Below are 25,708 nucleotides of genomic sequence, written 5' to 3' on the forward strand. Positions count from 1 at the left end.
GATAAACCCACTTCCTTGTCACTGTTCTCACACCAGTACCAGGTGGATGTTCACCCCTCCTGCCCTCAAATTGGCACTTCACTCCCGCTTTACTCAGGCATAAGCCGAGCTGGGCAATGCTGCTCCCAGCCTCGTGTGACCTCGGTGCTTTGTTGTGCTGATGCTGAACTTGGGATCCTCCTGCTTTGTGCTTTCTCTTTGTAGCTGGGAAGCAAATTCACAAACAACAAGGTACATATCTGCCTGGAGAGGCATTGAGCCGGAGATCTCGGGTCTGACAGACATGTCCTGCCTACAAAATAAGGAATAGACATTCAGAAAAGATATTTTTTGACTGGAGTAATGTGCGGGGGTGTTTCTCTGGAGGAAGAGGGAGAGAATCAATTCACAAAGGGCTAGTCAATACGAGATGAAGGAGGTGACTGAGTTTATTTCTTTGTATGTGGTAGTATTTCATTGCAGCGTTAGAATAAATGAAACCACACAAAAGATTGATGCTGCGGAGATAACACCGCATTATCAGCACATATGCATATTGACATGCTGTATTACAAGGGGAGAGCCTGAGAAATTCCCCTTCTGATCACTCCAGCAACAGCTCCATTTCGCGAGGTCTCCCAGGGTGATCTCTGAGCGTTCCTGATGGTTTTCTGTCCCGGTGTGAGTGGTAAGGGATGAGATGTCCTCTCCTGGGTGCAGAGCAGTGACGAGGGAGAGGAGTGGGGCTGCAGCCACCTTCACTTGCTATGGGAGCTCCCCTGGCCTGGCACGAAGCTGGGGGATGTGACCGGCAAGTGCTGCAGGAAGGGAATATCTATTAACTTCCACTGGCCTCCAGCTCAATACTAGCTGATATTTATGGGAAATCTAATTTAGGGGTCAAATTTGACCTAACAATGTCTTTTTAATAATGTCCAAACCGAGAGGTTTCTGAAACTAATTAAGGATCAGGCTCCAGTCAGGTAGAGTAGTTAAGCCGTGAGAGCAGACTTCATTAAATGCGTCCAGAGAGAATATTTTAATATTTAAAGAGAGCATTTAATGTTTATATAAGTTCTCTTCCAATGCAAAGTCACTGTTAAATCACTTCAGAAGGTAGTTTTTAAAGCCCTTTATACCAGACTTTTATGCAGCAGGGCTGGCAAACACCCTTCCCAGCTCTCTTGAACCCAGTGAGGCTTATTAAAGGATTCAGTCTATCGGTGCAGATTTTCAAGGGTGAGGGATATAAAAACAAAATTTAACAAAAAAGCTGTAGTAAGTTCTTTCTCTCCTGCAGCATCACCGTCTCCCTTGCTGTCAGTGGGATTGACGCGTGTGTTTTGCTCTGGATGTGTGGAGGTCTTAAACCACTACAGCTGGAGGGCTAAAGCTTGCAGAACAGAGGGAGTCTTTAACCGTACTGAAGGGCCGGGCTTTCAGTCTCCAGAGATATTGCTCAAGAACAAATCTGTTTACAAGAAATAGTTTGAGAGGAGAACTGTCAGTCAAGGCACTTCTATTCTCAGCTTAGGAGCAACTGGATGAGTAAATATACCTTTAGTTAGCTGGTGGCTAAATTAGATTGCAGCTGATGAAAAGCCGAAGGGATTTCTTGTCAAACGGCCCTCTCTGTTATCACCCCGGCACCCTCCTTCCTGTGTTGTTCAGGCTCTCACGATGGTTTCGAAGAAGGCGATGGCCAGTTTGCTGCTGGTGTACGTGGTGTCCATGTTGGCTGAACAGACTGAAGGCTTCGTGCCATTTTTCACCCAGAGCGACTTCCGAAAGATGCAGGTAACTCATGGGATGTCCTGCAGTGGCAGGAGCCCTGAAAAACATAAGGAAGGCTTCTTCCTCCCTCTGTTCCCAAGCCCTGTGTACACCATGCCACTGTTGATCCCATCGTCTGCCCCCTCTGTTAGGACAGAACATCTAAGAGTGGCAGTCCCTCCTCATCCCATAGTGGTAGGAGATGGCAGAGAACACTTCCAAGACCTGAGACTGAAGAAGAACCTGGACTCCTTTACATAAAAACTAAAAAACCCGTGCGGGACATCATCTGCTGCTAGCAGCTCTCGCTTTTCTTTCCTCCATGCTAGTGGCTGTGATTCCTATAGAGAAGCTGCAGCCTCCCATCATCATACTGATGGGTCTTTTTGTTGTAACAAATAATTAACCATCCTCCAGATGGTTGTCACCTCTGGGATGTGCAGAGAGAATGTTTTTTCTTTTGATGTGAAACTAATACTGTTGAAAGGTGTCAGGCAGGCAGCCTCAGAGACTGCATCTTCTCCTTAAACACAGCCGAAGGGAGCTTCCCCCGCACGACACAATCCATTGATACTGGGGAGGAATCTTTTTTTTCCCAACACCTACTTGCTCACTGGATAGTGATTTCTTCTTATGGGGAGCACAGACATCCTTCAGCCTCCTTGAAGGAGGAGATGGGGACCCACGCACAGTCCCCAGACAGTTCATACATCGTCACCCTTTTAGTTACGTGTCTGCTGGTGATTGAGGGGCTTCTGGAGGTACGTGGGTGAAATCAGTCTCAGCTTTCTTCTAGAGGCTGCCTCTTCTCCTCCAAGCACGTGTTCAAACCAAAGCGAGTGCACAGCAAGCAGTCAGCGTGGCGCTGAGCACAGCCTTCGCTGTATCTTTCATCCTGTTTTGTCGGTCATACCCCGAAGCAACTCTGGCTTTTCTGTTTGGGGTAGGAAGAAAGGAAGGGTCCTGAAGCCAAGATTAGCCCCATAAGTGGGAAAGAACTGATCTTACAGACTTCCAAGAAAGTCTGGCCATATGTGTTGTCTGCACAGAGCTCTCCATTTGCAATGAGCTTGTGCAGGTTTTTGTTAAGCTTCGGTACCACTGAGACAGAAAAGAACCAGGACTGAGCCTATGGAATGGCTGCGTGAGGTCGGTGTGCTCAGCTGTCACGTCCTGCTGCCAGCAGTGTCTTGCACGGATCAAAGCAGTCATCCAGGAGTGTCAGGTTTGCTGCAGAGCTTTACCCGCAGTCCCATAACCCAGCCTTACACTGAGCATTGCGGCCCCTCCTGCATATCACAGTTACAATCCCCAAGGCCACGATGACCGCAGCTCTGTTCCCCATGAGCTGTGGCCCTAGGGTAGGATGCTGCAGGCAGCGCTCAGACCGCCAGTCCCTCTGGTTTTCTGCCCTGCTCCGTGGCTGTCGATGTGATGCAGAGAGGGTTTGGTACCTGTGCAAAGCTGCCACACGGCACCACTTCCCTGTTTGCTCTCTGCTGTGGGGTTGCAGGAAAAGGAGAGGAACAGAGAGCAGAAGAAATCCCTGACCCCGCTGCAGCAGCTGGATGAGGAAGGCCTCGCTGAGCAGGCTGGCGCAGACGTCACAACAATCCAGGTACGTTGAACCCTGCGACTCTGAGAGCTCAAAGGGACACGTGGGGGAGAACTGACAGCCCAAGGGCTGCCCCATGGGGCCTGGTGACCACCAGGTGCCACAAGAGAAGCCAGAGGGTGTTATTACGGAGCTCACAGCCTGTGTAAAGCAATAACACCCATTTCCTACCAGCTCTGCCAGGCAACCAGGCAAGGATGCATCAGAGAAAGGTTTTACCTCCAAGCCATAAATTATCTCAGAGGTTTAGCAGCCTGGTCACCCCTCAGACCTGCCTGGCCTCTCCCTTAGCATGGGAAGATGGAAACAACATGAGGTCTGTCTCTGCCGTTCAGTGAACGCCAGCCAACTGCAAGGCAGTAATTTGCAGCTCTGCTTCAGGTCTGGTTTTAACTTGTCACTCTTTCAGGCAGCTCCGGATCAGCTGTCTGGTGTCACTCACCTCCCATCTCAGTCCTCTGCACTGCCAGGATCTTATTTATAAAGTTGGGTCTGTACAGCTGCACCCCCCAAAGCCTGTATATAGAGCAGAAAATTGCCAATTTTAGGGATTTAAGTGCCAGTCTAAGCCCTCAAAGGCACGCTTACTTGGTTAGCTAAGTCCGAAAATTGCACTTTCCCACTTGAATACGGGGAGCCCTTTGCCCGGTCGATGCAGCCACTCCTGTGCTCAGCGCAGCTGCCTTCTGCCAGCCAAAGGAGCTTTTAGGTCTAGCCCAAGCAGCGGGACGGGCAGCGGGGCCAGCCTGGAGTTTGGCCAAGACTCAGGTCGATGTGCAAGTGCTCTCATAACTGCGGTACACCGATGATCAATAATAGGATTTAAACAGCAAAGATTTGCAGTTCAAAGCATTAAACAGCTGGCACATCCCTTGTCCAATGCTCCCCAGACGCTGCAGCCCTCCCGTGCCTCCAGCCACGAGTGGAGCAGCTCTATTTACCTCTAGCACATCTGAGCCATGGCTCAAAGTCAGGCTGGAGGCAGGGCGATGTCTCCTTCTCAGTCCTTTCTAAGGCAGGATGCTTCGCCAGCATCAGTAAAGCTGCTGTCTTGAAGGGTAAAGGTATGAGATAGTGGGGGATTTTAAGGTGCAGAAATGATTTTTCTTTGCAGCCTGTTGCCGGTAGGTGCCTTTCTCTGTATTTCTGAGTCAGACCATAGATGCTCCAACGCATGAAAACTTTGGCATTTTCACCAGCACAAGATTGCACTGCAGTACGTGGGGTTGACTTAATGTTGCTTTTCCCCATGCAAGGATCATCTCACATCAGCATTAGACCCTTTACTGACTTGAGCAAAGTGGGGTCGAAGCACTCAAACCTGCCTGCCTCTGCTCCCCTCTGCCTTTCCTGATTTTCTTGCTTCCTCCACAGCTAGCTGTTCCTGTTAAAGCCGGGATGTGGCTCATCTCGAGGCAGCTGGAAAAATACCAAGATGTCCTGGAGAAACTGCTCGCGGAGGTGTTACAGGACACCCCAGACGGTACTGTCAGAAGGTTGATTCCTGCCTTGGGAATTCTGCCTTTCCCTCCTCTCAGCAGCTCATCATCACCGAGATATTTATATTCCTCAGAAGGGCTTTTGTGTCATGTTTGCTCACTTTACAGAGTCCTCAGATACCCCACCCACTCACATGCACGCGGTTCCCTTCTGGGAAGGTTATACACTCTCTTAGGGTGCTGTCCTGGCCCCAGAGCCACTGTTGACTGTTAGCAGCATTGCAACACTTCCCAGCAGCTCTCCCCAGCCCTGCTTCCCACCTCCCTAGTCCTCCCCAATAGTCCTCAGTCTTTAGGGTGTAATTTCCAACAACACTTACAATGCTAGCTGCATTAGAATTGTAATGCAAGCTGTGAGGCACTTTGGCACCCACAGGCAGGTGTGGACACCTTGCTCCCTGCACTGGGGCTTAACACTGGGTGAATTGGCTGCAGCTCAAGGTCTTGAGTGCTAACAAATCCAGCCCTGGGATTTTCTCTTAGTGTATAGGAATTGCAAAAGGAAAAATGCAGGGGCAGGGGGGGGATGCATCTGTTCCAGCCTCAGGAGTGATGGAATGATTATCACTAGTATTATCACTGAACCTTTGTCTGATTTGGGCTTAAATACCCCAGACAACAGAGTCCCTGTTATCCCTGGGGGAGTTATTTTACTTTGGCCTGTGCTGATTTCAGCCTCCTTGTTTTTCAGGTGAGGAGCTGAGAAGGAGAAAATGATATAGAAAGCCTGGGAAAGACTGAATGATAAATTTAAGGACACTTGTTCTTTCCTCTTTGCTTTTTAGCTGACTGATATCTGCAGCATCAGAAGAGAAAGCGATGCAGCTTGCTAAAGCTGAAAGACTCCACTTATGTAAACGAAATCTGTAAAAGAGATTAACAACAAAATCTGAGGTGAGATAATAAAATGCGCAGTATAATTAAATGGAGGATTTGTGCCTTTTTTTTCTGCATGCGTCTCAGCCAGATGGCAAGCAGCAAGTGTGGGAAAGACGAGAGGGAGGGTTTCCAGTTCTAGAGAAATCACGTCCTTCTGAGAAGCACAAAGCATGCTGCAGCACATGAGTAATTAATCTTCGTGGACTAATAGCTTTTAACCTTCCCTTTTGGCAAAGAGGGAAACTGAGGAACATTTACAGGGACAAACCAGGGACAGAAGCACAGGCTGAGGAGCTTGGGTGTGGGTTCCCACCCAGCTCAATGCTCCAGACACAGCAGGGCAATTCTCCTACACGGCTGGGAGAATACTGGAGTCCTGATGTGCAGTTTCTACCTGCAATCTTAACTCCCTGTTGCTCAGCCAGGCTACACGCATCTAAACAGCATCGCAGGGAACACCTCACCCGTAGCTATGATGTGAACAGACACAGTGTGAAATGACACAGAGCTCTGGCCCGATTTTTGGCTCTCAAACAAACCTCTATGTGACATCGTAATTCCACTTGAACATATTGCTCTCCATTTACATACCTTTGGCTTATTTTAGAGCTGCTCCTCTCTACTGGCAGCAGGAAATCCAACATATGTAAAGTAAGGACTGATGAGATGAATGGTACGTATGTGAATATATCCGACTTCAATCCAATTTTATCCTCCCAACCTAACGCAAATTCTGTTCTTACTGAGGCTCATTTAAATAGCTGTGTTTGTGCTAGAACAACACATACACGCTTCTAGCTCCTTGGTGCACTGTCTGCTGCAAGCCATCCCTTAGGAGAAATGAAATCTCCCGATGTATAATGCAACATCCAGCACAGAGTAGATTCCGGTTTTAATATTTGATTCGAAGGTATACTCCTACTGAATAGACTGATCAGCTCGGTGTAACTGGAAGTTTGCAGGGATTATTGCTGAGGCAGGTTGAGCTATGGAAGCACTATAAAGGAGTCTGAGCAGGAGGAAAATAATACATTCCATTAGGCTGGAAATAAAAGCAACTGCATGTCTTGCTGGGCTCGGAGCTCAGCCAGTGCAAATCAGTCTGCAGTGGAGTGATACCCATGGGAAATCTGTCATGGAAATCACCGGAGGAGCTGCACTGTGTTTACACCAGTGTCCAGCAAGGTCAGAGACGAGGCTGTTTGCTTTGAAGGGGCACTCATTACTTCTGAAAGACCTAAATCCTTACCCTAGGCTTAATTTTGCCCTGCTATGGCGGGTGGAAAAAAAACATGGATAGTTTCCACCCGAAGTGCAAGCTGCTTCTTAGATCCCTACAGAAGCTCTACTGCAGGTCGGAGCTGTCTCTCTAGCATCCCTCTTGCCCTGCTCTTTCACTGAGGGGGTTTCCTGGCTCCCCATGCTGTGTAGGAAGGAATGTTACCCAGTGGCAAGCAAAAGTAAATAAGTGGCAAAAGTAAATAAGAAAGTGAACATGAGCCTCTGGGATTTGCTTCCTGGACCATTTCCATGCAGATTGGCGCTGCAGAGACTTCTATAAGGAGATCCACAAACGAGCCTTTACTGGGATGTCTCCCTCTGATCTTCGATTTTGACCCACACAAGCCACTGCTGGGCTGCAGCAGCAAGCTCTGCTTTCACCCCAGTCCTTGGTTGTGCTCTATTCCCAGTTGACCAAGGTATAAATGAGCTGTGGGATGCATGGCAGCTTGTGACAATAACCATATGAACCCTCTCTCTTGTTCTGCAGCAATAATTTTACACCAAAGTGCAAGGGGGCCTTCAGCTTTCGGAATAAAATTCCCTCCAACTTGCAGGCTTGAGTAGTGGGAACAAAGCAGATATTCACCCCAACCACCAAACATGACTCCTGCAGTCAGGGATGTATCTGGTTAAGAAGAAAAAGGGGTTCCAAATCGCGGGACACATCTGTATGCACAGTGCCCCCAGCAGGCTGCTTTGGCATGGCTCAGCCAGCGGCGCTGAAGTCCATGCCTGCAAGCAGATAGGAAGATGTTGCTGCTCCAGAAACCAAACAAGTTCCATGGCAGGATGAACAGCTGGGGGAAGAGAGGCTGGAAAGGAGGAGAATGAGAGAAAAGGATGAAAGTGGCACCCCCTTTCTAACCTAAGCTTGTCAGGCTGAGGACACGACATACGAGGAGGACAAGAAGTGGTGTTCTTGGGTCACACCTGTGCCGCGGCTGTGAGTGACAGGGTGTTAAATTGGCACAGTCGGCTCCCAAGTAAGATTTGACACTTCCCCTAGTGGCATATGCAGGACTGTCACCCAAATACCATGGGATAAGAGGTGGGGGTGGGATGGCGGTTTCTCTGGCAGCCCCTCTGTCAGGGGTGGGCAGTCATCTGCTGACGTGCTTTTTGGGATGCAGCACGCTCCCCTCTTAAGGCACTGTGTAAAGATGGTGCAGATCTATTTCTACCCCTCTGCTTTTACCACTCCTGTCTTGGTGCTTCAGGAGGAGAAGCAGACAGCATGGCACTCCTGCTCTTCCCATTCGATAGCTGAGTCACTGCCAGCTGGCCTAAGACAGCTTCTGGGCTAGCAGGACAGGTGGAGGGTGTCCCGTCCTCACTGTCCCATCTTCCCACAGCCAGCTCAGGATATTTAGAGCCAAGATATTCCCACCGTGGGCTGGGAACTGGCTTTCCTTAGCCAAGGATCTCTGAGCATCACAGCCCATCTGCAGCACTGGCAGGGCTGTGCTCGCCCCGGCAGCCTTTGCTGCTGCCCAGGGCTGTGTGGCTGATGGAGGGGCTGCACAAAACAGAGGGTCCACTGTCAACCTCACCAGCAGCACTGTTGGCAAGATAATGGGAACAAATAGGTGTTTGTACATGGGGCTATGCCCTCTGTCATCTCCAAGAGGCTGTCTTCTCCTGCCTTCTTCTCCATGGTGTCCAGGTACGTCTAGGGAAGGCAGTGATGTTCCCAGGGTCTGGCTTGCTAGGGAAGAAGGAAGAGGGGCAGTGGATTTCTCTCCACAAGGAGACATCTGTTTCTGCTGAGCATTGGTCCTGCCAACCTCCCTTCTGCAAAAGAATCACAACTTTTCCCCAGTCCTCCAACTCTCAAACACCACTTCCATGTTCTCCACTCTGAAGGTCACACAATGCTGGGCCAACTGCTGCAACTTCCCTGACTTCCAGAAGCAAATGAAGATGAAGAGTGGTGCTCTTCTCTGCTCTGCTCCGCTCTCCTCAAGCAAGAGAAATTCACTTAATTCATGAGCTTGTATGAGCTCATGCTTAGATACCAGCATGCATCTGCAAGTCTAGGCAGAGCTTCTCCAAACCGTCTGCAAGCTGTGAGCTTTCAGAAACTGTGTACTAAGAGCATATTCTAATTCTGTATTTACATTAGACACTACTCCAAATTATTAGCTGTCAGTTGTGCTTTCCACTTAGTGAGCAGGGGAGGCTCGGCTTCGCACATTCACACTTCCCATCGGAACGGAGTATGCTCTTTTAATGGGCTCCCTGGCCTCTACTAAGTGTATATTTGTTGTTGCTAACCAGATTAACAAATCTCAGTATCTCGTTGCTGCTTTCTCACATAAATCAGGAAGAGCAAGGCAAGCCTTGTCTGATGCCCTGAATTAGACGAAGGGCACGACAGCAAAGTGAGCATGAAAGAAGGGCGAGAGGAAGCTGAGAGCCTCGCTGACTTGCCTTGTATTTAAGGCATTCATTAAAATCAAAGATGCCCTCACTTGCTGGAATTGTACAAGATGCAACATCTAAGCTGAGGACACAGCGGAGGTTTCTGTGTCCTTCTGTACTCCATCCTCACAGTTGTGAGTGGCAGGCAGCCATGCCAGGGCTCTTCCACAGCCCCTTCCCCACAGGTCCCACTCCTGTGGCACTGCGATGTTTCCACGGCTCTGGTATCATCTGTCGATCACAAAAGCGGCGATGTACAGACAGTCTGCAAGCATTCATCACCACTTTTTCATTATCTTTAATTAAATTCTGATATTAAGCCACAGTATTTCAGCCACTTTCATTACTTTCTTTACAGGCGGCAGCAGGAAAAAGCAATTACTGTACATCACTGCTGTGCCAAAATAAATTTTCGAGTTGACATTTGGTTTTGCCTTTTTAGGCTTCAAGTATGTAAGGAACCTCCTTCCCCGGCAAAAATCCCCAGGACCCAGATCCTGATCCTGCCCAAAGCGGTGGCAAAGTGCCAGCCCGCCTGGCAGGTGCCAGTTCAACGACTGTAACTTGGCAGAGAGGAAAGGGATGAGGAAAACATGTGTAGGGGGGTGGCAGGTGGCAGGGAAAGACACTTCTTACTCCATAAATGTCCCTAAAAGTTTCAAAAATTGGTATAGCTTGGTTGGAGCGAGGCGAGAGGAGCTCACCACCCCTACTCGCTCCAGTGCAGTGTGGCTCCCAGCGTGATGGGGCAGTGGCACTGGTCGGCTGGGAATGATAAGGCTGCTCTCATCTTGCTTTCCCTGTTCCTCCCCCTGTCCCCTCTCCTGGAGTGGGCAGCACCATTCCCTCCCTGAGAAGCAACTTCACTCGATCTGCACAATCTTCTACAAGAAGGTTATCAAGGCCCTGGAGTGTGCCCAAAGCAGGGCTATGAGGCTGGGGAAGGGCCTGGGACACAAGTCCTGTGAGGAGAGGCTGAGAGCACTGAGGGTGTTTGGGCTGGGGAAGAGGAGGCTCAGGGCAGAGCTCATTGCTCTCTGCAGCTCCCTGAGAGGTGTGGGGAGCTGGGGGTCGGCCTCTGCTCGCAGATAACCAGGGATAGGGCTAAAGGGAACGGCCTGGAGCTGTGCCAGGGGAGGTTGAGGTGGGCAATGAGGAGCCATTTCTGCTCAGACAGAGCGGGCAGGCGTTGGGACGGGTTGCCCAGGGAGGTGGGGGAGTCCCCGTCCCTGGGGGGGCTCCAGGAGAGGTTGGGGCTGGTGCTTGGGGACACGGCTCAGTGGGGACAGTGGTGTTAGGGGATAGTTAAACCAGGTGATCTTGGAGGTCTCTTCCCACCTCAATAACTCTATTCATACGGCGCCGCCCACGGGGGCTGAGGGACGCCGCCTGAGGCCCCCTCCCGCCCTTCCCAACATGGCCGCCCGGAGGGGGCCGCGAGCCCTCCCCAAGATGGCGGCGGCGCTTCCTCGTCGGCCGAGTCCTTCCGGCGAGGCCCGGAGCCCGGCCGCGGCCATGGCGGAGCTGACGGACGCGGAGCTCCGCAAGGAGCTGGTGGCGCTCGGCTACCGGCCGGGGCCCATCACCGACACCACCCGCAAGGTCTACGTGAAGAAGCTGGGCTGCCTGCGGGCCGAGGTGGCGGCGGCGAAGCGCAGGGGCCGCGGAGCCCCGCCTAGCCCGGCCCGCAGCGCCGGCAGGCCGCAGCAGGCCTCGCCCTCCCGGCCTCGCCTCGGCTTCAGCCCCAGCGGCAGGGAGAAGGAGGAGGAGGAGGAGGATGAGGAGGAGATGGAGGACGAGGAGATGGAGGAGGACGAGGAGGAGGAGAGGGGGCAGCCGCCAGTGTCCCGCAGGGAGGCCTCAGGGAAGGGCGGCAGGCTGGTCTGGGGGGGGGCCCGGTACAGCGGCAGGGCTGAGGGGGGCTCGGCCCGGGGGCTCGGCTCCGGTTACGAGTGGTACCTGGACGAGGACAGGAGCAGGGGACGCACGGCTCGGCCAGAGCCAGCCCTGGATGGGTTTGGGGGGCTGAGCCCCGTGTCGCCATGGGGCACGTCTGCAGAGAGAGGGGGAGCGCTGAGTGCGGGGTCAGCGCTGGACACCGATGGGTTTCGGGTTTCGGGCTCCTCAGTGTATGGGGGGAGCTCAGTGGAGAGAAGCAGGGGGCTCAGCGAAGTGTCTAGGCCGTCCCTGGATGGGTTTCGGGAGTCGAGCTCCTCATCCCAGTGGAGCACATCTGTGGAGAGGGGTGGGGGGCTCAGCGCCAGGGCTGGACTGAGGACATCCCTAGATGGGGCCGGGGGGCTGAGCTGCGAATCCTCCTGGGACACATCCACAAGCAGAAGTGGGGGGCTGAGCTCCAAACCCCTTTCCAGCGATGGGAGCGGGTACCTGCCATCTAGGAGCGGTTGGGGTGCGTCGCTAGGACGAGTTGCAGGGCAGAGCTCCCCGTCTCTGTCAGAGGCAGCAGGAGATAGGAAGGGTCTGTCCTCCTACAGCTGGTGGAAGCAGGAGAGCGAGGTAGCGCCCAGCACCCACTGGGGATCTGCAGCGGCACGTTCTGGCTTGAGCCACCAGTTTGGGAGAGGGGAAGAGGATTTGCTGTCCAGTGTTCGGAGGAAGGAGGACAGGGAGCCGAAGCCTGGCGGCTGGGCAGGGGGCCTGGCCCGGCGGCTCCCCTGGAGCTCTGCGAGCAATGCAGGGCTGGCCTCGGGCAGCCGCTGGGATGCATCGGCAGCAGGACAGGGAATAACGCCCCGCACGAAGCTGCTGCGGACAACCCCCAGGCAGCGGACGGAAGGAAAGGGCAAAGGCCTCGAGTACTACCTCTCCAAGTTCCTTTTCCTTGCCAGCTTTGTGCTGCTGATGATTTTTCTGGGCATCCTCATGGTGAAGATGATTGGGTCAGGCTGGCTTGACAAGGGAGAGGAGAACTGTACGTGCACTGTTTTAATCCAGTTTTTAAACTTTACTTTTCATGATTTCCTTTTATTACTTCTATCACCGTCAGATTTATCATTATCAGTGCCATAACTTGACACCTCTATTTCTGTCCCTATTTCCCTTTCCCCTTGTCCTTGGGAAACCTTGTTAGTGTCATTGAAAGTCAGTCAAGTGTGTGCTTATTTTTTACCCGCTCAAATGAGTTTGGCCTTCAGTTTTTCAAAACCCCAGGTTTTATGGAGAGCAACGTTCCTGCTAGGAAGTATTTTATGACTGTCCATTGTGTCACATAATGCCCGTGTAACTGCCTGTGGCGTGTTTTAATGTTAGACTCTGCAAAGCACTGACCGCAGAGAAGTACAGAGTTGGAATTGGTACTTCTGCACCTCGAGTGTGGCAGAGCTTCAGTGGGATATGACAACGGGCTTCCCCATTGCCTTGCTTATAGAGCAGAGTTCCCCAGCTAAAGCAAATTGAAATACTGACGCTTTATGGCTTTGAACTGAACGAGGAGTTTTGATTTGGAACTGAAACTGGGCGTACTGCTTGTAGATGTTTGTGCGCTTTGTGTGTGCCAGGATGTGTCCTGGTTCCTCAAAGCCAGAATAAAGCTATCCAATGTCACTGAATTTCTGATGGGCCCTTTAGGATGTTGTTAGGTAATTGCTAAACCAGTGATACTTTAAAGCAAGAAGTCATACAGCACAGCTGAGCACTCTTTTAAGTACACAGGTAGTTAACAGTGCTAGAAGGGAGTGTATGACCAACCCGTGGCCAGTCCGTATCCAATTGTCAGGGCAGGAGGCAGCTGTTAAACCAGAGGCCATAAGCTGCAGAACTAACAGCTCCGAGTGAAGTAGACCTGCTGCTTCTGCCTTGCAAAGTCTCAGTTTAAATCCTTGTTACTACCGTGATATGTCAGGTGACCGTGGCATACAGCGGGTGGCATTACTAGATTGCAAAAGATCAGTGCAAGTTCTCATCTACTCGCATCTACTTAAACAGGAGCTGTTAAAACACCTGGGCCACAATTTTTACTTTGCAGATGAATGGGGTTCATTGTTTTCACCCTGATACAAAACCACTTCTATTTGTTTTGCTTTCAGCACTGCCTACCAAAGCAGTGCTTTGAATGTGCAAGGTACTGTGCAAAGTAAATTAAGAACAGCAGAATCAGACTTGAAAGTAGAGCCTTTTTTAAAAGACATAATTGCTTTCTTGATCAAAGCTATTGTTTTGCAGCCAGCTAACTTTTATTCCCCTTCTTCTCTCCCGTAGTTAATCTTTTGCATGTGGATTGTGACAAAAGAACAGATGATGTAAGCATATACTTATTTATCTTCAAGTATTGGGGATTGGGGATTCTCACAGAAGAGTAATTATTCTGGGAAGCTTCCACCACTATCAGTATCACTATAAAATTATTAGTTCTATCTTTTGATTTCATGAGTTGGAATTAATGGGCCAGATTAAATTGGGATTGTATATGAGACTCTGAAAGATAAAAAATTAAATTCCTGATTATGTGAATCAATTTCTTTAATAGTTGTAACAGAAGTAATATTGGTTTACAGACAAAGCCCTACCTGTGTTCAGCTTCAACAATGCAAGACTTAATCCAATTCCCTGAACTTCATTTCAAATTGTTTGTACAGCCTTTTTTTTTTTTTTATCATAATGCATTATTTTGAGAGAAAAAAAATGTGTTGGATTCAGCATTATGGTTGGTCTCCTGTGGTGTTTGGGGCATGCAGAGCTGATCTGTGGTCTGTCTGAGGGGGTGTCTGTGGTGCAGCCTGGGCAACGAGCTGGGGGAGTCGGTGGCACTTGTACAGGATGTGCAAGCTCACTTTTGACTCAGAAACTGCAGCTCTTTGCTGTAGGCGTGCTTAATTTGAACTAGTGATGCAGAACTGAGCCAAACCCCACTGCTGGTATTTCATTTTGATGTTTTTTAGCTAGTCTGACTGCTGCCCTGTTGCTGCCAGTTTATTCATGTTCGTTACCTGTTTCTGACTTTCAGTTCTGTCAAGCCAAGCACAAGGACATAATAATGAACATACTGCATGAGTTGTATAACTACTTGTCCATACAAGCCGGTGAGTTCCAATTGTCATTATAAAGCACTTGTGAACGTTCAACAAACTGCCTCTCCCAGCTGTCTGGACATTTTTAACCTTAGTTTGAAGAGAGGGGTTTGCAGAACAGTCAGTTCCACTTGAGGAGCTCTGAGAAAGTCAGGTAATAGAAAAATAGAAAAAGATGTGTTTATTTTTAATCTGAACAGTGCTTAGCTAATGCGCTTATATCACTGTGCTCTTGTGGAGCAAGTGTTCCTTGCACTTGATGTATTGGGAACTTGAGGTACAAATATTCAGCTTTGTGGCTCTTTTCTACAAGTATCTTGAAATTGTCTTCAAGACACTCGGAGCCAGTAAGTGTTAACTTACAGCGTGTTCCTACGAATGGAGTTGAAGCGACTTAAGAAATTTGCCAGTTCTCTGCTGAAGTGTGGTAGCTGACTATGTGAATGCTTCTGTGTTTTCTCGGTCTTGAGTAAGGCAGGTTCCTTGGCTGAGGAGCTAACCCCACGCAGTAGTTAGCCAGTCTCTACCATATATGCACCAGTCCAATCCATTACTAGTATTTTGTGATGGAGAAGGCTGCTAGAAGTTCAGTGGACAAATAAAACCTTTTTGTTGGTGGTGGTTTTTAGATAATAGTGTTAATCAGCGATGGTGCATAAGTTCCATTTTCCAGATTTCAGACCTCAGCAGGGCTGAATCCTTTAGATAACTGGAATTTCATAGAATTGCTAAAGCTTTTCAAACCAGACTTCGTATTGTGAAATGCCCACCAGTTTTACATAGTCTCTTAGCACATTTGTTTAGTCAGCTTTGTGAAGCACGATGTAGAAACCCAAGTTCCTGGCCAATATTCCTTTGCCTGTGTAGAAGGCAGAGCTGGGCTATAGGCTTCTTAGAAGCATTTTGTGTGTTAATCTGGAACTTCAGCATTGCAGTCTTTGGTGCTTGATGGAAAGAGCCCCTCTGCAGGGCTTTAGGTCAGAGAGGCAGTTACATGCTCCTCAAAGGGAAGAAATGGCATTTTTTCCCCTCGTTCTGTGCAGAGTAGTTCACACACTGAAACATGAGGTTTGATTGCCCCTTTCCAACCTATATGCAATGGTTGAGGGTTTTATTAATAGTCATAATCTTATCTGCCTACCATATAAATCCCACCTTGTAATCATTTTGCCCAGAGCTATAGTTGAATTTAAAGGGTAGCATTTATAGACAGTTCAGTGTGCTTCTGAAGTGTTCGAAGGCTTTTTTAAAAAAACATGATTTCTCTTTGACTTTTTTACCAGGTAATTTTGAATGCGGAAACCCTGAGAATCTAAAAAGCAAATGCATTTGGGTTAGTGAAGCAAGGGATCACGTGGTGGTGAGTAGGCTGTGAACAGCTATTGTTATAACGTAGTGCTTAGTCTCTTACAAGGCAATAAATAATAGACACTAAAGCAATTCACCATCTGTTTTACTTCCTCATCCTGTTTTGATTCTTTCCCATATCTCTAGTCTCCCCTTTGGCCAGTCCTGTTCTCAGCAGTTCGTCTGAAAATAATCTTCTCCTACATCTCTGATTCAGCCCCTGTAAATCTAACTTAATGGTTTGTTGTTTCGCCATAGTCATCAGTCTTGTGAAACCAGAAATTTCCCTGGATTGAGGGCTGGGCAGAAGAAAGATTTTTCTATACCCAAAAGTGTCAGAAGACAGACTGCTTTGATCTAGCATTCCATTTCTTTCATGGTAAACTGTCAGTAAGATTATGTTGTATTTAGTGGTTAGTCTTAACAGTCTGGGATAGTGTTATTTTACAGAGTGCTTCATGCATCATCTACCAGAGTCAGAAGATTTTAGTCCAGACCAAGCTTCAGATGTAGTTTTCCTTCCTTCGGTTTGCAGAATTATGATAAGAATTAACCTAGGGACAGACTGTATAGAATAAATTCTCCCCGTACTGTAATAAAATAATGTTATTTGGTATTTTAAATGAATGGAGAACCAATCTTCTTATGGATTCTTCTGTGCAGAATATAACTGGTAGTTCCCCACAGAAGTTTGAGGCTGCCCTGCACTGGATACTGAACAGTAACAAGGATTTAGGAATATGGTAAGTGGAAACCCACTGTTTCAAAATCATGTTTCTTGGTGTTGGCTGCTACGTAATTTGACATCCTGTGTGGTGTGCACAAAACGCTTCCATTCCTCATTAGATTTCCAAAGATAATCTGAGATTGGCTTTGTCAGTGTTTGGTAGGCAAGATTCCAAATAAAACGTACGGTCCTGCTGCAGAGATTGGCAACTGCAGACATTCCTTCTGAGCGTGTTTCCCAGCCTGTGCGCTGGGGGACATTGCGTTCACGAACACCCTGTTTCGCAGATGAAGTAGAAATCTGAGGTCATGGCTGCTTGTGGCTCTCAACTGCTATGTTGTGCTTACTGCAGGGTTTAGAAGTAATGGTCCTGGTGTCTTGCTCACAGTCTTTTGACTACAGTACTCGTGTTAAACATGCCCATGTACCCACTTTTTGCCCAAATAATGCATTCCTTCAGTACTCTTACTGTAGCCAGAGCTTCAGTATTGTGTAGAACTGCATCCTTTGACCAGAGGGATCGGGTTATTTAGGTCAGTGAAACGTTCTCTTCAGTAGGTAACAGCCCACATGCTTTGGGATCCTTTGGAGGAAGTTCTTGTGAGGAAGAGAGGACATAGATTGTTGAATGGTTGGTATCTTTTCTTTAGTGTCAGTTGTCTTTCTGGCAGAACACACAGTACATGTTAAAAGGAACAAACTGGGACTATGTAGGGGTTGGTCAGTCACCAGTGGGGCTTTATTCTTTTGGGTTTCTTGGCTACCACCCACTTCAGTACATGAGAAATGGCAGAAATACTAGTTTCTTCAGGTGAAAAAACACAACAGTCAGGCCATAATCTAATGAAAGACTGTTATCCAGAGTCCACGGACATTATTATCTGCCTCTGGGAAGTGTGGGCTGCCTCCACTGTATGTTACCTCTGAAGTTGAACATTTGTTTGCGTTTTAATATTGCTGAATGTATCTCTGATTAAATGAATTGTAGCATTACAGTAGTAATGCTAGAGCTTATGGGCATAGCTTGTGTGAATTGCCACTGCTTTATTTTTTTCCCTAAAAAAATTTCGGTGGCTGCTGCTGTGATTTAATGATCAGACAGTGTCTACTACTTTGATTCCTGGTGCGTGGCAAATTCCCAGGACAGGATATTGCTTTCCTGGTGGCAGGCTCGGATTTGTGGGTGGGCTGGGATCCAGAGTTTTCAAATTTATATTTTCATACGGGAGCAGTGCTCGTGTCAGGAGCCTTGTGGTACGATATATTTCCATTTTTTTTATTTTCATAATTAGCAATTTTGCCGGCTGTTCGCCAAATGGATCCACTTTCATGAAGTCTGCGTAGCGTGCAGAACGAGTGTTCAGCATGCTTAAAAACCTGCGGGTGGCATTTTTAGCAAACGCTACGTGAGGTTATTTTTCTAGGTGCTAGTCTGAGAGGCAGAACTGAAAATGAGCTCTGCACTCGGTGATTCTCCTGCATATTTTAAATATTTTCATGGAATTTGGATTGTAAATAAGACAAGGGGTGGGAAACAACTGTGCGTCTCCAGCTACTGTAGAATCCAGTAACCAAATACAAGCTGTCAGCAGTTTGTGAGCTGTGCGCTAGTAAATTGAGAAAATGTCTTTGTCTAATAGGTTATTCATTGCAAACCTAGAATGAATTAGTAGCTTAAAAAAATGAAATCCCCTTTAGTCTAATTCCTCTGAATCTGATGGCTCTCACTTGGTTTGCTTGATGCCTGTTGGCTTAGAGTATCTAATAAGGAAACCACATCAGTGTAGATCTATATATAAAGAAGGGAGTTAAAAGCATATCGGCTAGCGCAGCAGGTGTGGACGAGTGATTTTGCAGGAGGATGTGTTATCGATTTTGCCGTGAATGCTTTCTGAGGGTGTGTCTGTTTCTCACTGCAGATACAGTTGATGTGTTGTCACTTTTCTAGCTAAACTGTTTATGCTCATCTGTACTGAGGAAAACAGCGCAACCTCCATGGACATTTGCAGTCTCCCTCAACTGCTCTCTCTGCAATTGCTGATGAGTGACTCAGTAAACATTTCCATTTCTCTGTGCTGGGAGGTGGGAATCCAATTTAAAGTTTAATCTTCTACACGCTGAGAGGTGCTGTCAAAGAGTCTGCAGAGGGAGACTTCAGTTTACCAGTGGGAGTTCCAGCCCTGCTGCCTTTTCTAAAGCCATATCCATTCCTTGCTAAGCAGCCAGTCCCAAAATGTTCTGGAAAAGAGAAGTTGCAAGGATGTTGGTGTATTTTCCTTGTGGTGTATAGAACGAGTTACTGCATCTGCAGTCTGTTTGTTTTCCCTCTCTTGATTAAAGACTGCAGTTGGAGTGTGTTCTCTCTTCACTGAAGATTTTCTGCCTCTTCCCATCAGGTTGAGAGGCACAGACCTTTCTGAACCAGTTACCAAGGTGGAGCAAGTGGTCTGTCTCGAATCCGCCCATCCTCAGATGGGTCTTGGCTGCCGTTTCCGTCGGGCAGTGGTCACTGCCATCATGAACCTTTTCCTGTTTTTCTGGAGTAAGTTGTCAGTGTTTCTAATCAGCTTTTCCCCTTGCTGGCTGTAGAGATGAACACGCATGTGCTCACACATTTTTCCAGCTGTATGAAATTACTAACAGAGGTGAAATAAATCTGCTGATGAGTTAATTTCTAATTAACCTTTGTTCTGGCAATAGAGAGAGACCTGTGGACCTGCTCTTGTGCTGTGAGTGCTTAACACTTACTTTAAATCAGCAAGCTGATTAGCTCTCTGAGTATTCCTCAAGTACCCATTACTGTGGTCTGCAAAATAAGTACGTTAACCTACCTGAAAGGTTCATTTTTTCTTTTTCTTTGTGCACAAGGCTACAAAGTCTTCTGGACTCTTTAGTAATGACTTGTAGCATTCCAGTGTTACAGGTTTTATTGGAATAGTCTGTCATGCCCCAGCCGAGACAGAAGTCTTACTGAGCAAGGTGATAACGAGAGATGAGTGTTGAATAGTTGATAATCTAGCCAGACAAGGTGGGGGTGAAAGGGGATAGTTATGTTTATTGTAGAGACTGAGATGCTAAAGTTAGCTCATGTTGTAACAGGGACATTTGTCAATGCTAAACCTTCACTATAGATCTGAATTTCAGGCTGGCACTGGAGCCCCAGGCTTTATCTCCTTATCAAGGAGCTATCTTCAGAGCAGTGGAGCTTGACAGTCTTCCTAAGTGATTATTGTGGGGGAGGCCTCTAGCAAGGAGGGAGCTCTGGGATTTAGACAATTACAGCCCTGTGGTCATGCTGAGGTTTCTAGTAGGGGAGAAAAAGTCTGTGATGAGGCCTTCTGACCACCTCCCACATGCACGCATGTTCTGCTGCTGCAGGTGTTGTCAGTACCAACAGTTTTGTGGGGTGCAGCTGCCGTGGTGAACAAAATGAAATGCTTGGATTCAGTTCCAAGCAGGCCTGAGTAGCTGGCAGGAAGAATGCTGCTTCCAGGGAGGTGTCAAAAATAAAACTGCTAGCATTGGGCACGTACACAGATGTCAGTATTGAATTCTATTTCTTTTCTACTCTTCTAGGTCTGGTAACTCTTTGGGGAATCCTGATCTTCCTTAGGTACCGCTGGCGGAAGATGGAGGAAGAGGAGCAAGCCATGTATGAGATGGTGAAGAAGATCATAGGTAGAATCCAGTAGCTTTCTAAACCCAGGTAGCTCTGTTCTCCTCTCTGCAGCATTGAGGTCTCTCATTGTTTTGTCCTCCTGCCTTCTAGCCGTTGTCCAGGACCATTACAAGGAATGGGAACGTAACTTGGAGCGTTACCCCTATGTCGGCATCCTCCACGTTCGGGACAGCCTCATCCCTCCTCAGAGCAGGTGAGCTGAACTTTGTTCTTTAAGGAGCGTTGTCAGCACGATGTTATTCACCTCAGCTCAAAACTACAGTTCCTGGCTAAGAGACCATGAGCAGACAATTGCTGGGAAGCTGGACTGCAAGAAGTCTGTCTGGCCTTTCACTTCATAAAGGATTTTGACATAACTCAGGCTTTGTCTCAACCTGCTGCAGATTAATATGACAGTCCAGAGGCTGATATTTTATGCAGTCACACGGTTTTATTGTCGTTATTCTGTTACACAGTAAGTGGATTTTGCTTTTTCTGGGCATGGTGCATCTTTTCTCTCCTTCATCCGATCTGTGTTAGGGTGCTCTCCTTTTTCTGAGCCGTTGTATCTTGTTCTGCAGAAGGTGCTGCACTTCTTAGGGCAAAACTTTACATGAATTGAATAGGGTATTGGGAGGCTCTTCTGAAGTGGTTGGTTTTGATGGTGGTTTTGATAGGTGATTTTGATGCCTTTTTGAAAAGGAAGCGTGGTCAAGGTGGTGGTGAGGCCAGAGGGCTGCAGCCTGGCTCTTGGTGGTTTACATGCCACTTATTTCATCTTTGCAGGATTTTTTTTTTCCTTCTGGTTAAATGGCGCTGCTTTGTTTGCCTGACAGCACAGAATGCTGTGTGCGCTGCAGTCTTAAATGCTCTCCCTCTGTATTAGTCACAATACAACCAGTAGGAAAAGGAGTTATTTCAGCTGGTTTTAATTGATCTCTGTGTATGTGGTGCCCAGAATTACTAGAAAACTGATTCGAAACTGGAGTGAACTCCAATTTGCTCTCCTTGGTCTGAGAGATATCTGCAGGGGAGAGATCAAGGGGGTGGCGGCAGCTTGCAGATCGAGTGCCTCTGCAACGTGAAGCGGGCTGGAAATCCAGGGCAGTCATCAATTGCTTGTGCTGCCAGAGGGTCTCATCTTCCCCACTGGCAGGACTCGTGTGTTCATGTCCTGAGCTGAAATCACCTCTAAACTAGAATTCTGGTTTAATCTCCTTTGCTGTCTGCAAAGGGAACAGGAGGAAGCCAGCCCTAGCTTGATCAGCAGCGACAATGGCTGTAAGCAGGAAAGCACAATAAGGATACAATTCTAACTTATTTTCTTTTTGTCGCTGTTTCTTGCAGAAAAAAAATGAAGCGGGTCTGGAACAGAGCTGTGGAGTTTCTGGCTTCAAATGAGTCACGGATTCAGACAGAGTCACACAGGGTAGCAGGAGAGGATATGCTAGTATGGAGATGGACTCAGCCTTCGTACGTCTCAGATTCAGAACACTAAAGAGGAGCAGAAGTTGAGCAACTGTTGATATGTTCCTCTGCAAGGGGGCAGTCCCTTCTCTGGTGGTGGGAAAGAACAGGTCACGGTCCTACTCTCCTTGGGTTGGGGATTGCACGTATCTGTTTGCTCTTCTTTCTGAAAATCTTCACACACAAAAATTCAGGGCAATAATGTTGGCTTGGAAAGAATATGGGCTTGAGCTGGTGGGAAGCTAGAATCACACCAAAGCCTTCCAGCAGATATCTGGCTTCTGTAGGCAAGCATGCCTAAAACAATTTTTTAAAAAGAACAAATTTTTATACTTGATATCAAGAGACTTAGGATCTCTCTGACAATGGTTAGGTTTTTAAAATTTGACCTCAATTTTGCAAAAGCCAATTGGTGGCAACATCCATCAAGGAATGTGTTTAAAGGAGATTAACATTTCCCATGGAAACATTAGGGTGGCAGTAAAGATACATTTTGTTAGAATTTGATTTTATCAGTACAAAGGTAGTGATGAAAGCACTTGCTGCTTCCTTAAAGGGAGAATGTTTGTGTCCACTTCACCCTTCAAAAATGGGGAAAATGAGTAATAAAAAAAATCAGGTGGAGGTCGTCGTAGAGGGAGGGCAGTTTGATGTGCCTTGATGGTTTGGGCTGGGCTGGGGAGGGAGGGATGGAGGAGCGTTTGTGATCCTGCTTCACTTTTTAAGTCTGCAATCTCTGTGCTTTATGTTTTCTGGGGGGTGGGGGGAATTTGGGTGGAAAGCAAAGAATATAGGAAGTATCAGAAAGCGCTTTCTTGTGGCTACAGCCAAAGGGACTGCTTTGTGGGCTATTGAAGAGCAGCTTTGGAAAGTTTATTAGGGCTGAATGTACATGTTTATCCTGGGCAGCTGCAATGTGTGTGCTGTGTGTCAGAGCAGAGCTATTACAATGCTTGGAGTGTCAGTGCAGGGGTTGCCAAGTCAATGTTCCTGCAGCCTCGCGACCGGTACAAGGAGCAGCGATCAATCCTCTGTGCATGCTGCAGGCATTGTCTTTTGTATCTGCCATAATTTAATTACTTAAGTTTGGTTTTATATCCAGCAAAGGACTGTTTTTTGTTTTTGTGGTTTTTTGTTTGTTTTTTTTTTTTGTGTGTGTGTGTGTTTATTTTTTTTTTCTTCCAAAGAAAACAGCTCCAGTGCATGGCAGCTTAGACTGGGCAGAGATACTGTTAATCTACTTTTCCCAGTGCTATAAAACTGCTGTCCAGGTCACCACTGAGACAGCAGGGACCAAATTCATTTCTGGCATAAGCTGGTAAAACCTGCAGAGAGAAGCCAGCAGATATTTGAACCCATGTAACCAGCAGATGTTTTTAATCTTACCATTCTGGGTACCATGTGAATGTTTGCGTTCATCTCTGATGCTGGATGGGTGGAGAGCTTCCTCTCCATGCTCTGTGCTGGCAGGTAAGCTTAGGATGGCTGTCAGAGCTCTCCTGCCTGGTTTACAGGTTGGGGATGCCACGTGGAAGGCTGGTTCCTCGTGCCAGTCCCTGCTCACCTCCCTGTATGAAGTCTGCACCTCTTCCCCCCGCTGCTGGTTTTGGTGGGGTGTTGCACTGTGCATCCTGCAGGCTGCAGCGGAAGGAAGGCAGAGACTCCTTGCATGCCTCCTGCTAGACATCAGCCAAAATGGGTGGAGAGAGGAACAAAACACAGGAGGTCTTGTGCATTACGTGGGAGGTGTCCTGAACGAAGTTGATTCTTATCCCTGTATTTCGGTTTTGGTTGCAAAGGTAGGGTGTTTGACCAAAAGAGGAGAATCGACAGCTGTCTTCAAGGCATTAACCACTAAACAGGGAATAAAGCGAAGGCAGCCTTGATTCTTCTGAAATGTTGTAACGAGATCTTCACTGCTGTCATCTTTCCAAACACCAGTGCCTACATTCTTAAGCCTTTTTTAATGTTTGCAGGTTTTGGGTTAACTTTTTTTAACCGTCCAAACCCGGAGTGAAAGGTTAAGCATTGCAGTCATGTTTTTGTATTACAATTGTTTTTGTAGAATAAATTTAACTGGCTTGGTGCTGTTTATTACACGTTCAATTTAGCTTTGTAAGCCAATATATAAAATAAATTTATTACAAATGATTTGTTACCTTTATTATTTTTTTTTTGAGGAGTCACAGGTTGTTCCAAATGCTTCTGCTCATGTAGATCAAGTAGTTCCTGCTCTGGAGAGCTGACAGTTTCTAAGTATAACACTGAAGATGGTATGGGGATTGCGTGACAGCCTAATGAGACAATGTGGATCCTTGTGACGCTCGGTGATCTCAGCGCAATAGCCCAGGAGTATCAAATGTTTGGTTGCAAATTAAATCCGTGTTTTGGGAATAGTTGGCATTAAGTAGAGGTGAGGATGAAAGGCAGTTGTCTTGTTTAGCTGCGTTTTGAAGAGAGTGACAGCTTTGGGTGTTGTGGAACCGTAAATATTAGTTCAGCTTAATCGCTATTCCTGCGGTCCGCTGTAAAGCATTTACTCAAAGCGGGGAATGGGACGGAACAGTCAGTCTGCGGTGGCTGAGGGTGCCTCGAGTTTCTTACGTTTTGCCATTGTTCTCTCAAAGGCAGATCCCTCGTGCAGTGGGTGTGACAACAGCTTCTGCACCAAGTCTTGATTCTGCTCCAAGCTGCTGCTGATCCTGTGTGCTGGGACCTCCTTAGGCCATGGTTAGCTTGCCTTTTTTGGGGGACATGGTGTGAAATGCCAGGTGACGGTGCAGGAAGATTTGGGAGGTGGCGAGGGCGTGGGATACAGCGCTGGAGCGGGACAACGTCCCTGCCCTTGCTCCTGGGCTGTTGTCTGTCACCAGGCACCACACTTCCTCCTGGTGTCCCATGGGTTAATGCTCTCTAAGCAAGTCTATTGCAAGGCACTATAAAAGGGAAGATATTTATATCAAGAATGAAGGCAAAAAGTCATTTTAGACTATTTACCAGATACCCGAGGTTTCCAAGGTTGCAAAGTGAGTAGAAGACACACAGACAAATCTTGCATGAATGCTGGCAAGTCCTTGGGAAGTTGTCCTTGGGATCTGTTTGCCTGAGCGTTTTCAATTCCTGTCTCACCTGAGTGTCAGTGACTCAGAGCATGTACACCACGAGCTTTAACTTCTCCAGAGTCTACTCGTGAGACAGCGACAGTAGTCTGTGAGTCATCGTTGTGTAACTTCAGTGGACGGGGTTGACTCACTGGTGTTTGGTTAGAGCAATATTTAATTATTCTCATAATGTAGGTCTGGATTATAAAGGGGCAGATTTCCACCAGCAGGAGAGGTGACTGGATCTGTGGCTCCTGTGGAAGTCGATGGGAGCCAGCTGCCTCCTCTCCGGAGCTGGGTTGTTGCTAAGGTATGGGAACAAAAGGGAATGTGAGGCTAAATCTCTCCTCTGAACCTGCATTCCTGTTTAGATGCTTTCACCCAGTCTACGTTGCTAAGTTACAGCTGCAATGTATTCAAGGTTAGGAAAGAGTCTTCAGTTTGGTGTAATTACATGTGCCAGAGGATGTTTGCTTTGAAGCAAGTTGCCAGGATGTTTTCCGTGATAGTCTTCCCCCTTTCATTTGCAATTTTGAGAGCACAGAATACCGGTTTGATGCTGCTCTTGCTGCCATGCTCCTGCGTGTTCTGTACAGGCTGCATTGATGGTTTCTACGGTACTAGCAGCTTTCCCAGAATCCCAGCTCCATTCAGAGAAGAGGGAGCTCATCTCCCTTCCCTGCTCATTGCTCTGCTAACACGGTGCATTCACCCAACCTGAGCTGCTAACATCCCCCTCCCACTTTCTTGCAAAGTATTAAGTTTCTATAAATAAACTCTCAAACAGTGGGCTGATAAAGCCATCGCATCCCCTCACTGTCAGAAAGGAAAATATGTACCAACAAGGAATCTAAAATAAAATTTGCCCTTTATCTTTTCATTTCCTGCTTCCATTTAAAGCCTTTCACATTAAATGTTTTGTCTCCTGCTG

At 47.6% G+C, this 25,708-nt stretch overlaps 2 protein-coding genes across 2 annotated transcripts; both read left to right on the forward strand.

Moving 5' to 3' along the window:
• Positions 1–1,659: 1,659 nt before the first annotated feature.
• On the forward strand, positions 1,660–5,765 carry MLN (motilin; the record flags this gene model as incomplete). Its single annotated transcript, XM_084302057.1, has 4 exons — positions 1,660–1,776; positions 3,266–3,370; positions 4,742–4,850; positions 5,652–5,765. The coding sequence occupies 4 exons, from the start codon at positions 1,660–1,662 to the stop codon at positions 5,657–5,659; spliced, it is 339 nt and encodes a 112-aa protein (XP_084158183.1). The 3' UTR covers positions 5,660–5,765.
• Positions 5,766–10,965: 5,200 nt separating this feature from the next.
• LEMD2 (LEM domain nuclear envelope protein 2) lies at positions 10,966–23,762 on the forward strand (the record flags this gene model as incomplete). The annotated part of the gene is made up of 9 exons (XM_084302034.1): positions 10,966–12,382; positions 13,669–13,709; positions 14,414–14,489; positions 15,761–15,837; positions 16,488–16,567; positions 18,948–19,093; positions 20,128–20,229; positions 20,321–20,423; positions 21,557–23,762. 9 exons carry the CDS (start codon positions 10,966–10,968, stop codon positions 21,705–21,707), a joined length of 2,193 nt encoding a protein of 730 aa, XP_084158160.1. The 3' UTR covers positions 21,708–23,762.
• Between the last annotated feature and the right edge of the window lie 1,946 nt (positions 23,763–25,708).

This window comes from Netta rufina (assembly GCF_964035555.1).
Source record: "Netta rufina genome assembly, chromosome: 26".
Classification (NCBI taxonomy): Eukaryota; Metazoa; Chordata; class Aves; order Anseriformes; family Anatidae; genus Netta; species Netta rufina.